Genomic DNA, 13,458 nt, shown 5'->3' with positions numbered 1-13,458 from the left:
CATTTTCAGTATCTCCTTCAGCTCTTTTAAAAAAAAAAAGTCTTTTAGGGATATTGCTCGCAATTTGTTTACATGAATTTCTTCTTCCATTATTGCCTTAACTCACTTTTAGTTTAATAATGAGCTTAAGAAGCAGAATTATGTAAGAAATAAAATAACAGTGCCAAGACATACTTAAAGTAGTAAGGAGAAATCCGAGTAGCACCAGGTTGATATAAAGTTCTTTTTGTAAAAGAGATTTTATAGTGTTTTAAAGGTTTCATAGTGTTTTAAAGTTTTAAAGTGCTTTTTTATCTGTTACCTCAGTTGATCCTCTCAGCACACCAATGAGGCGTAGGTGTTGTCTTACTTTTCTTTCCATGGTGGGAGAAGCAGGGAAACTGGTCTAGTGAGTGTGGGCTTGCTGGGACCAGACCTTTTGTTAACAGTTCCTGTGGATGGATCCAAATAACAAGGCCCAGATCCTGTCCATGAGTACCAAGAGAAATAAATAGAGTCAAGAATTAAGATGGCAAGGATAGAGATCAGTAGATCAAGTGGGCTGTTTGAATGAATATTAGAGATAGTGGATGCCCTGTATCTGGGCATTTTTGTGTGGGTTCTTCAGATCCATTTTAAGGGTCTAGAAGTGAATGAACTGGAAGGTCGTTTTACAGGTGATAAATTGTGGCTGAAGTGGTTCTTTAGTAAATAACAGAACTTACTCATATATCAAATGATTCTACCCCACATTCCTGTTTTAAAAAACCTGTTAAAGCCCCATAGCAGGGAGCACAGACTCAGATACTACCATCATTTTATCCCATTCACACTTGCTATTACAGCAGAAACCTTTTCCTTTCTATCTAAAAAACAGACTCCATTCAGCCCAAAACTGCAAACAAACATCACACTTGTCCAAGTGTGGCAAGAGGAGTCCCCTAGTCTTCAGTCAGAAAATAAACTCATTTTCATTATTATAGCTTTTGATTCAGTTCTTCTCTTCATTTATCCCTCACTGTCCAGCCATCTCCCTTCTTTCATTATACTACCTATCAACTTGTCTTTTAAAACACTAAGCCATACCTTACACCCAGTGAAGCGTATGGTATGTCTCTTTACACATCCAGTGCTCATATGCTTGACACTGATGATTTCTCATAGCAAAGCAGAGCAACGTAGCCCTCCTTATCTTCTCTGTACTGTACCCAGGATTTTCTCTTTGTCTTTGTTATTTCAGTCCTGTAGAGGATAGTCGCTCAGTTGTGTCCGACTCTGTGACCCCATGGACTGTAGCCCGCCAGGCTCCTCTCTCCATGGAATTCTCCAGGCAAGAATACTGGAGTGGGTTGCCATTCCTTCTCCAGGGAATATTCCCAATCCAGGGATCGAACATGGGTCTACTGCATTGCAGGCAGACTGTTTACCATCTGAGCCACCAGGGAAGTCTACTATTAAGAGACATTTCTAAGTATAAAGACGGATCAACTTAAAATGGCTGATTCATGTTGAGATTTGATAGAAAACAACAAAATTCTGTAAAACAATTACCTTCAATTAAAAAAATTTTTTTAAGTATCAGCAGATATATCCTTGCTGCCACTGCTAAGTCGCATCGGTCATGTCCGATTCTGTGTGGCAGCCCACCAGGCTCCTCTGTCCCTGGGATTCTCCAGGCAAAAATACTGGAGTGGGTTGCCATTTCCCTCTCCAGTGCACGAAGGTGAAAAGTGAAATGAAGTCACTCATTCGTGCTAACTCTTAGCAACCCCATGGACTGTAGCCTACCAGGCTCCTCCATCCATGGGATTTTCCAGGCAAGAGTACTGGAGTGGGTTGCCATTTCCTTCTCCGATATATCCTTGACTTGACTTTATAATCTGTAGACAATACATTAGAATATGTAATGAATCTGTACACCTTTTCCAAAGTAATACCCGAGATAAAAATAACAATAAAGTTATAAATGGCTGTTATCAATCATATGAAATAATTTAGATGAAGCTTATCTCTCTTAAAGAGATGGGGACTAGGAAGGTGGTCAGGAAGGAAATACAATGTGCTTTTAACTTTGTATGAAAAATAATGTTCAGTTCCATGTTGCTGCACATTGTTCTGTTTTTGCCAAATAAATCCTCTCCTTCAAAGTACTGTCTGAATGCTTTATTAAAACTCTGCTTCTGGCCTTTGTTTTGGAATCTGTTCCTTGTGTAGCCACCTCCTGCTCACTGTCCTCTGAAGCTTCTACTTCTTTTCTGCTGTTCCCTGACACCTTGGTTGCCCTCACGCTGTCCCCTGAAGCCTCAGTTGCCTTCCTGCTGTCCTCAGAAGTTGTGATATTCTTCCCGTGGTCCTTCCAGCTCTGGTTGCTCCATGGCCACAGAAAGCTGCCAGCACCGTGAATCATGCCACTTTTCCTGTACTTCTGTTACTGATGCAGTGGGGATATCAAAGCAAACACCCTGCTTTCCTTTGAGAAAGACCATTCCCTTTACTTTGGAATCAATATCCTCATCCAGTTGCTCTTTAAGTTCTTTCCAAGCATGACGAATGTTTGGCATTTCCATTGAGCACCACACAATCATGGTCACAAAGCCCACATCTCAGTTAAGGAGCACTGGTCTACCGACATAGCACCGAAATGTGGGCCGGGACTGCTGCAAGGGCTTCCACGGCTCCCTTCCCCTCAGTCAGCTTCTCAGCTGACTGCTTGAAGTGACTAATCATGGTGGGAGGCACAGAGTCAAAGTCCTATAACTCTAACACTTCTGTGAAATTACACTGACTGGATTTCTAAAAGAGATTTTAGTTAGATTTGAAAGAGAGGTGGGTGGTATCAAGGTATGAATTGGTGAAATGGCTCTAGTTGGATGGTGTGACATGTGCTTACGTGTCTGGTTCTCCTTACAGTGGTGAAATTCCAGCAAAGATCTGTGTTTCCAGTACAGTTTGGTGGCCCAATGATCAAACACTGGTGGAATTCCAATCTTACTTTCCAAATTTACACAAAGAAAACCCCACAGAAAAAGGTACTTCCAAGTGATTATGACTTTTGCCTTACCATTTAGTCACACCAGGGATTTGGAGCATACTTAAAATTATATTTGTATCTTCAACTAGAAATTTCTGCAGGCTCAAACACTAGTAATACTTACGATTTATTGTCTATTATTATAATTTTAAATTTCCGTTTAGTATTTATCATAAGCTAGATATTATGCTAAAGGCTCTGAATGGATATTATCAAATTTAATCATTAAAACAAGTCTGTGAATTAGGTACCTGCTATCTTCAATTTGATGAAAAAACTGAGATTTAGTGAAATAACTTAGGTCTAAGCTCACCCTAATAATAAAGCTAATAAAAGACAAAGCCAGGACTCTATCCCAAGTCTTTATAGATCCTAAGTTCTTAAGCTCTTTGCTATGCTCCCTGCTATGGAGAGTTGACTATGTGGATTGATACAGAATAGCAGCCTTAATTTGAGGCTCTACTTTGTTTTTTCAGACAGAATATATAAGGTTTCCATCCCATATCCAAAATAATATATTGTGGATAGCAGTTTTATCAGCTAATTCCAGCTTTATAAAATCCACTTGCAATTGGTACAACAAAAATCAATAATTATGTCATGAGCAGTTGTTACTTCCTTCAATTAAAAGAGTAGTTTTTATAATATTTGACCTCTTTGATATGGATAGCATGAAGAATGCATCTTGTTTTCTTTTTGTTTGTATTTTCAGGGGATTTAAATAATATAGGTTCATTTTGGAAAATACAGCAAAATAGGAGGAGAAGGAAAAATATAATTTCAGAACCTTAAGACACCTTTATAAGCATTTCAGTGTATTTGCATTGAATCAGTAGTTAATGGCTTTTTCTAATTATAAAAGAATTATGTTTTTAATAGAAAAATATCTTTAAAACACAAAAATCACCTATAATTTCTTCACCAAGAAATAGCTGTTGTTAATATTTATGTATGTCATTTTTATCTTTTTCAAATGAATACAGTATATGTATAAATCTTTGACAGTATTAGGATAATTTTATATGCAACTTTTATCCTTTTTTTATTTTTTTTTTTTTTTTAAATTTTTATTATTATTATTTTTTTTTTCCAGTGGGTTTTGTCATACATTGATATGAATCAGCCATGGATTTACATGTATTCCCAATCCCGATCCCCCCTCCCACCTCCCTCTCCACCCGATTCCTCTGGGTCTTCCCAGTGCACCAGGCCGGAGCACTTATTTTTTTCAAATATATGTATTTATTTTTCCACATAATTTTATAAATATGTGAAGGTTTTACTATTTGTATATAACTTAATACCCTATTTCTCATAAACATAACAAAAAGTGTTCATATTATTTCAAATTTTAGTAAAAATTATGGTAGCAGCTGTGTATTCCATTCTAGGAATGTGGTATAACGAATAATTCCTGATTATTGAACATTTAATCATTTCTCATTGTAACTTTTAAAATATACATTTGCATATAAAATTATTAAGTATTATTATTCAGTATAAATTTCCAGAAGTGAAATTACTGGGCCAAAGAATATGAATATTAAAAGCTTTTTATATTTTTTGCTAAATTTGCTTTCAGAAGTAACGCTGCCAGTTTATATTCCCAACTTTAGGCACATGACAGCCTCTGTTTCTCCATAACCTTGACAGTATTGGGTATATTTTATAGTTTTCTTAGTTTTAATGACAAACATTTGTGTCATCTTAATTGCACTTTTTATTTTTAAGAGTGAAATTAAACATTTTTTGTAAGAACTAACTCTTAAAAAGAGAAAAAAATAATCTCCTAACTTCTTTCTAACTCCTGAAACCCTTTCTAGTCTTTCACGGAGAGGTGGTGAAACCCAAAAGGGAGACTACAAAGGCAGAATATGGGCTCCCATTTAAGAGTTGCTTCAGTCAAATAATTAAGCTATTGACTTCATAAAGCATGGATTCCTTTATAAGTCATCATATGTTGTCATTTTTAGTCCCTGTGGCTCCTGTTTAATTTAACCCAGACTTTTTCTTTCCTTCTTTTCTCAGCCGGAAGTCATTGGTTCCGCATCACTTCCTTTACGAGCTGTCATGCTGTCTGAGCTGCTTTGTTTCAGTGACCAGCTTCCAGTACAACAGGAGAAAGGTCAGACTCCTCTTGGCCCCATCAGGGTAGGTATATACACATTCAGGGAGTCAAGTATTTATGGAGCATGTGTTACTGGCTGGGCCTGAGAATGTAGCAGTGAACGAGAAGACCAGCATCTTAACTTTTGCAGCTTATGTTAAAATAGGATAACACAAGTTCTGCGAAGGAGCTAAAGGGTGTGCTCTGTGATACCCTGGAGGAGGGCATGGCAACCCACTCCAGTATTCTTGCCTGGAGAATCTCATGGACAGAGGAGCCTGGCGGGCTATAGTCCATGGGGTTGCAAAGAGTTGAACCCAACTGAAGCAAGTTAGCATGCACACACATATGACAGTAAGTACCTGGGAGGAAATAGAATATGGAAAGATGTCTCCAAGGAGGTGACATTTAGGTGATAATTGAAGAATGAGAGGAAGAGACCACCGAGGAAGATCATTCCAGAGAAAAGAATGGCACATGCGAAGACCCTAAAGTGAGAATGGGCTTGACTTCATCAGGGGTCAGAATGTTGCCACACAACAGTGAGCCAAATGGGAGATTGGCTAGACAGGCAGGAGTCATATTGTTCAGAGCTTTGTAGTAAGAGTAAAGGTCTTAATTTTATCGTAAGAGCCAAGAAGAATATTGAAACAAACATGAAAGTAATACCTGATTTACATTTTAAAAGATGGCCCTGTGGAGGATATTGTAGGGTACAGGAGGGAAAATAGGGAATCTATTGCATCCGGAGAAGAAATGATTGATGGTTAGGATCAGAGTAGTGGCAGTGAACAAGGAGAGAAGTGACTGAGTTTGTGTCTGCATGCTGAATGTAATGCGTCAGAGCGAGAGTTCTTTCCTTTTATTCAGAAGCATCAGTTTCTTAGGTGGAAGAAATTTTTTTTTTTTAGAGCTTACCCTAATCATTTCTTTAATTGAAGTATAGCTGATGTGCAGTATAAGTTATGGGTGTACAGTATAGTGATTCATGATTTTTAAAGGTTATATTCCATTTATAGTTATTATAAAATATTGACTATATTCCCTGAACTGCACAATATATCCTTGTTGCTTATTTTACATTGTACATAGTAGTTTGTGCCTCTTAATCTGCTGCCTCTGTTTTGTTTTTGCCCCATCTCTCTCCCCACCACTAATTTGTTCTCTGCATCTGTGAGTCTGTTTCTTTTTTGTTATATTCACAAGTTTGTTGCATTTTTAGAGTCCACATAAAAGTGATACAGTATTTGTCTTTCTCTGTCTGACTTATTTCCCTTAGCATAATACCCTCCAAGACCACCCATGTTTTTGCAAATGGCAAGATTTTTATTCTTTTTTGTGATTGAGTAGTATTCCATTGTATATACACCATCTTCATTATTCATTCATCTGTGTTGGATACTTAGGTTTCATTCATATCTTGGTAATTGCAAATAATGCTGGTATCATTGGGGTGGATGTATTTTTTCAAATTAGTGTTTTTGTTTCTTTCATATATGTATCCAGGAATGAAATTGCTGGATCATATGATAGTTCTTTTTTAGTTTTTTGAGACACCTCCATACAGGTTTCCACAGTGGCTACACCAATTTACATTCCCATTAGGTGGAAGAATTTGAATGTGTGGCTTCAATATAGCTTTGTCCTGTTGTCCTGGTGGGCTTTTGAAATCATCACAGCCATGCATAAAACATTTCCATGGCTCCTGATCACCCACAGGATAAAAGGGCCCATCCTATGACCCCAGCAGACCACTGCAGCTATCTCTCTTGTAGCTTCCCTACCAATAGCCATGTCAAACTATGTAAAGGATTGCCAAGGTGTCATGCTGGCTTATGCATTCGTGCTTTTGTTCTTGATTTTCGTACTGCTTCTCGGAAGCCCTCTCTGCCCTCTTTCTGGCCTCCTTAGTAATAAATACCGTTTAAAGACTTGTTTCACTTATCATTGAAAAAAATCAATATAACATTATTCTTCCCCTACCGAAGTCTTATTTTTTTGCTTTCTTAGTCCATTCTGAACTGTAAGGTTTACAATCAGAAAGGAGTAATAAATAGAACTGATGGACTAGAAATTGTTTCTATCCTGGCTTTGTTGAGAGAAGTACTGTTCTAGATAGATTGCTGTCTATATTCAATAGAGGAAAAGAATTTTGCTGTGGATTTCAAATAAAAGGTACAACAAGTCCCCATTGTCTCTAGTAATTCAGTCTCATAAAATAGTGACCATTTTCATTCTTCATTTATCCCACATCCTTTTTTACTTTTTAACATTTTTAAACTTTGAAAAATAACTTCAAACTTGGAGAAAAATTGCAAGAAATAGTACAGAGAACTCATATACCCTTATTACCTGAACTCAGCAATTATTCTTCATGTTTGCTTTATAACTATCCACCTCTTCTCTCTCTCTCTCTTTTTGTCTCCTTCCCCACTCTCTGTCTCTGTACACATACACAATTTCTTTCTGAACTATTTGAGACTATGTTATAGACATTAAACTTTTCTCCCTGAATTCTGTGTGTTTTTCCTAATAACAATTAGGAAGATTGTTATTCTTGGGCTTGCCTGGTGGCTCAGCTGGTAAAGACTCCTCCCGCAGTGCGGGGGGCCTGGGTTCGATCCCTGTGTTGGGAAGATCTCCTGGAGAAGGGAATGGCTACCCACTCCAGTATTCTGTCCTAGAGAATTCCATGGACTGTATGTATAGTCCATGAGGTTGCAAGGAGTCGGACACAACTGAACGACTTTCACTTCACTTCCTAATAACAAAGGCAGAATCATACATAATACTGTACAGTAATAAAGATCAGTTTAACAGCAATACTATATTCTATCTATAGTTCATACTCAGATTTCACCAGCTGTACCAATACTTCCCTTTGTAGCATTTTTTTCCAGCCCAGGATCATCTGCTACATTATTTATTTATAATGAATTAAATTTTGCTTATTACCTTTATTCATATAATATGTAAGAGAGCTTGCATGTCTTACATGATATGTAAGATAGGGTAGCTGATTCCGAAGAAGGGAAGAACCTTTAAACAATTAACTAACCTCAATTTACATAATGGTCTTATTTGCATAGCAAATAGGTAGGGTTTGATTCTAGGCCATTAACAGTCATTAATAAGTGAAACTGTGTTAGAAATACTACTTGGGTGTGTATTTCAGACTCAAGAACCAAACATCTGTTGCATTTAAATGTTGTATCTAATTTCCTTTAGTCTGGAACAGTTGTGCTGCTCTTCTTTGTCTTTTAGTACTTTACTGTTTTTGAAAGTAAGGCCATCTGATTTTCCTTGTTATGGCTTCTTAGATACACCCAGCCTTTAAAAGTGGAAATTTCATTTCCAAATAATGGGCTTTTGTTTAAAGTATCGTTAATAATAATTTCTCATTTTGATATTAATTTCTCATTTAAATGCTTTCTTCTCTGCAATCACCCTCTGTATAGTTTTGGGGGTTTTTTTTCCCCAGTAATAAAGATACTTTATTACTTTTGATGAGGCTTTTGATGCCTAAGTCAAAGATATCTCTTGGTAAGTGTCACATTACACTTGAAAATATGTGGGTTATTTTCAGATATCTTTTGCTATTGATTTCTAATATAATGACACAGTGATAAGAGAACAGATTCTGTTTGATTTCAATACCTTTAGACCATGAAATTTTTGCACCTTATTTTATGTCCCTGGATATGTTCCGGTGTCTCCCAATTTATAGTCTATGGGAGAACATGAATAGAATTTGTAACCTACTATTGTGTGAAAATTGTATAAATCTTAATTATGTTTAAAAAAAAAGTAAAGTCAGTTACTTTGTACAGTGTCCTCCATTTGGGGTTTATCTGAATGACTTACTACTGTGATAATTGGAAGGATATGGTTTTATATGGTTTTCTAACGTCACCATTGACTCCCCCACTCCCTGTGCATTTATTAATCGTCATTCTACACAGAAAAGTTGAACCTTCTCCCTTATTTGTTGACAGTCGTATGGACTCATGGATTCTGACATTCAAAAGCTTATAACCCACTACTATTATTATTCATTTTGAAACTCAGATTGTCCTATATTTGTCCAGTGGGAGCCCCTTCCACTGAATTCTGTCCTTTCAGTATGTCTCCATTCTTTTCTGAGCACTTCCCTTTTTTTCTGGCACAAAATGGTGTTGTAGGCTCATCTTGTGTTATTGATGAATTATCTGCTTAGCTTTTCTTAATCCTGGTAAGGTAAGGCAGTCTATTAGTGTTCTTACTATTGCGATATTTGAGTGTGAATTAATTTATATCCTAACAATCTGATGCTGCTTCTAGCTCCAAAATTCTGATTCCGATTCTAGAAGATATCCCTATTAACTTTCTTCCTTTTATGTTTTCTAGGTAACTGTGGAGCTTGTTTTAGATAACAAGGATTTCACTGGTGTCAATACAAAGTTGAGTAGCAACACCCAACATACCCCACTTAGTGCTCTTACAAATCCAGATAAGACACTGCCAGAAACTATTCAAGATGTTACTTGTACCAAAAACCCACAGATCCTAAATCAAAGTCATGAAGAAACTGTAAAGAAAATGCAAAATTTGATGCCCCCCACCCCAAAGTCACCTAGCCCTTACATACCAAGTTACTCAACCTTCATGGCAGCACCAGCCTCTCCTGATTTGGTAAATGAGATGAATGGGTCAACAGAAGAGAGTGCTTTGCTATTGCATGTGCTATTGATGGTGCCAGATGGAAAAGATTTCATTACTGGAGAATCTGAGAAACAACCATCAAGTAATGTTTATTTAAATTGCAAACTCTTCAGCACAGAAGAAGTCACCAGATCTGTCATTGCATGGGGCACAACAAAACCAGTCTTTAACTTTTCTCAGGTAACTTTGTACATGTCTTAATGTTCCATATGCATTAAGGATGAAGATGGGAGTTGGGGAGGGAAGAGAAATATGTTTCCCAGATCATAATTACATTGTAAAGGAACTAGAGAATGTTCAGACTGGGAGGATTTTTATAATTATCTGGTGTGCAGATCCAGCCCAGTATTGGTTGGGAGGAAGAAAAGACATTGCCAACATTTTAAAACATTTTGTGTCTTTCTTTCTTTCTGTTCTGTTTATATGGTTTCCTGCTATTTCTTTTCCCTGAATTCTGAGTTCTATTTCTTTGTTTCCTCTAGGACTTTGATCAGTTAAACTTTTTTCTTTTCTGTTTCCAGTCTCTTATTATTTATTTTTCCTTTAGACTCATTTATTTCTCTGCTGATTTAAATACTCATCTTACTTGATTTCTCAGTAGAATTTGATGCTGTTGTTTAAATTGTTTCCTCCCTTGATTTTTGTGATTCTCTCCTCTTATTTTCCTTCTGACTCAACAACTGTTCTTTTTCCGTCATTGAGCTAGTAGGAAAACTAGGAAAAGGATTGTGACCCCAACACTTCTCCCTCTCTCCTACTTTTAATTATTAGTATCCCTGTTCATTACTATATGCTTAGCATTCTCCAAACCAACCCTCTTTTCCCCATGGTCGCCTCATCTACTCCCATAGCTTCATTTATGTGAAGATGACTTCCAAATCCACACTTCTTTGTAGGCCAGGCATTTCCCTCTAGTTCCAGATCTCTGTGTCTAACTGCCTTCTGGTCATCACCACCTAGATCTCTCAAGAGCCCTTTCCTCTTGGCACCTAACACATCCCCTGGCAAATTGCAGGTATTCAATAAAGTTGTGTAAATGGAAAAGTAATTCAGATGTATTCAAATTTGAATTTATTTTTCCTTCCAAGTCTGTTCCTCTTCCTCCTGTCTGCCCTAATTCATGTTATAATTCACTTAGAAACCCAAGCAGAACCTAGAAGTTGACCTTGAGTCTTTCTTACATAATGACTTACAAAGTCCAGTAGATGCTACAAACTTAATTATCTCTGGAATAACTTATCTTATCTCTCCTCCATTGCCACCGCTTTCACTCAGGCCCTCGTTCCTGTTCCAAATAGCTCTCCGACTGTCCTGCCTGTTTGTCTCTACTTGTCCATTCCTTCTTCTGTGTACCAACAGTCATGATCTTTCTAAAACACTAACCTGAATATTTTACTCGCCTGCTTAAAATATTTCAGTGATTCCCCATAGCCTTCAGGCTAGAATTCAAACCCTAATTTGGACTATAAGACCCTGCCTGTACTTCTCCAGTGTCCTCTTCTCTGCACACTAGATAGTCCAGCTGTGCTCAACTCCCTGCAGTTTTCTAAATATCCTCTTTTCCCACCTGTGCCCCAGAAGCCCTATTTAGATGAGCTTTGTCATCAGAGAATTCATGCTGTTTCGTATTTGGCCTTTGTGTGTCTGTCTCTAAACAAGGCTATGGCTTTAGACTGAGGATACAGAGTGGGTTTTATTTTGATGTTTTCAGCTCCTAGCACTGTGCATGGCAAATAGGCTTTTCGTAAATGCTTATTGAATAAAAGTATGAGTTAATACTTTGTCTCAGATGTGGGGTTTTGTTTTGTTTTGTTTTTTGGTTGTCCCTCTCCCCAGGTGATTCCTGTCTCTCTGTCTTCCAAATGTCTGGAAAGGCTTAAGAACAATGTGATGATAATTGAAACTTGGAACAAGGTGCGGAGCCCAGGACAGGACAAGCTTCTCGGGCTGGTGAAACTCCCCCTCCATCAGTTTTACATGTCATTCAAGTAAATAGGACCTTTTGAAGTATTCTTTTTTTACATTTTTAACTTTGTATGAACTTGAATAGGAGTATTTGCAGTTTGCAAACATATCCAACCCAATAATTCCTTGGAGGATTTTTCTCAATTTCACTACATTTGCTGCTCTTTCTCCTAGGTTATAGCAATCATACAGATACTGCTTTCCATGTTTCAGGCCCTATGGTAAGAACCTTACATACATCAAGTCCTTTTATCCTCACAACAGTCCTCTGAGGCAGGTAAATTTTATTTCCCCTGTTTACAAATGAGGTAACAGAGGCACAAGAAAATTAAATAATTTGTAATATGTATTAAAGTAGTGGAACCAGGATTAGAACCCAGAAATCTGACTCTCTAGTCCACTCCCCTCACCAAGAAGCTCAGCTGCCAAAGTTTATCACCTCACAGAACTGATGGTTTATCTCTGTCACAAACTTTAGTTAGTGTTGTTTGCATCAACCATTTGCAAGATTTCTATAGTGAGCATTGTCTTTTAGACCTTCAGATTTGATTGCTGTAACTCATTTATCACTACTCAAACTTAGATGGGATATTGATTTATCTGAAAATCATTTCCATCCTCAGTACAAACTGTTCAGTTTTTGTTTCAAGGTACTGAATTTTAATTATTCTAGAACTGACCTCTTTCCTAACACCCTTCTAATGGTTCTGTGTTTTAAATGCTGCACCTTACACTTTGCAAAGGGCACTGTTGTGGGCAGTGTCTCACATGAGCCTTTCTATAACCCCAGGAAGTATTATCATTATCCCCATTTTACAAATGAGGAAGCTTATCATTTAACTTGGAGATGTCAGCCTTTCTGGCTTTCTTTTTATCATCTGTAAAATGAAGGTGATGACAGATATCCTACCTCCCTCTTGGAGCAGTTGTGAGGATCCAGCGAGAAAATAAAGGAATGAGCCTCCAGTGAACAGTCTAGTACTTACATGATGGTAACATTGGGAAGCCTGGTCAGGCTAAGGAGTTCTGCTGGAATCATGGATGTCGTTCTCAGCTGAAGGCATTCAGCTTTTTCCCCTTTTTTGTTGTGGTATTAGACTGGTCTGATATTCCCCTTTCTTTTTCATTGCCTTAGACCCCTTTCATTGCTGAGTGTGTAGAACAGTAATAGCTATCAGTTCCTAAGCACTTATCATGTTGGCATTTTATATCAGTTATCTCAGTTTAGTCCTAACGGCAGCCCTTTGATGCAGGTTTTCTTACCTGCAGTTTACAGATGTGGAAACACTTTCAAAAGTTATACTGATTACTTAGTCATACAGCAAGTAAGAGGCAGATGTAAGATTCAGCATGGTAATGAAGAGCATTTAGACTTTTTTCTCATCTGTGAATAGTGAAGAATAGCAACATTTGCCATGTTAGAAGGATTAAAGGAACTAAAGTGCTTATGACATAGTAAGTACACGGTAACTTAGCAGATATTATTTGTAATATTACTCAAAACTTATCTGCTGGACTCCAAAATGTATATACTTTTTCTAGTTGACCACTGCCTACCTCTAAAATATTCTTTTCAGCAACCCTTGGGGCCATGATGATACAGAGATAAGTTAAACACATCCCTTCCCCCTCAAATTGCTGCATTTGGAGCTTATCTGCCTGTCATTTTTACTTG

General features: G+C 37.4%; 1 protein-coding gene across 6 annotated transcripts in view; it reads left to right on the top strand.

Moving 5' to 3' along the window:
* C2CD3 (C2 domain containing 3 centriole elongation regulator) overlaps positions 1–13,458 on the top strand; it is a 118,781-nt gene that overhangs the window by 35,881 nt on the left and 69,442 nt on the right. For all 6 annotated transcript variants that reach the window (XM_061150019.1, XM_061150027.1, XM_061150052.1 and 3 more), the window contains 4 exons: positions 2,890–3,008; positions 5,039–5,161; positions 9,504–9,998; positions 11,655–11,806. In XM_061150019.1, coding sequence (XP_061006002.1) covers positions 2,890–3,008; positions 5,039–5,161; positions 9,504–9,998; positions 11,655–11,806 — 889 coding nt within the window. The remainder of the gene's footprint in view (positions 1–2,889; positions 3,009–5,038; positions 5,162–9,503; positions 9,999–11,654; positions 11,807–13,458) is intronic.

The sequence above is a fragment of the Dama dama genome, chromosome 1, assembly GCF_033118175.1.
Source record: "Dama dama isolate Ldn47 chromosome 1, ASM3311817v1, whole genome shotgun sequence".
Taxonomy (NCBI): domain Eukaryota; kingdom Metazoa; phylum Chordata; class Mammalia; order Artiodactyla; family Cervidae; genus Dama; species Dama dama.
The sequence above is the reverse complement of the archived record's forward strand: the minus strand, read 5'-3'. Positions and strand labels throughout refer to the sequence as shown.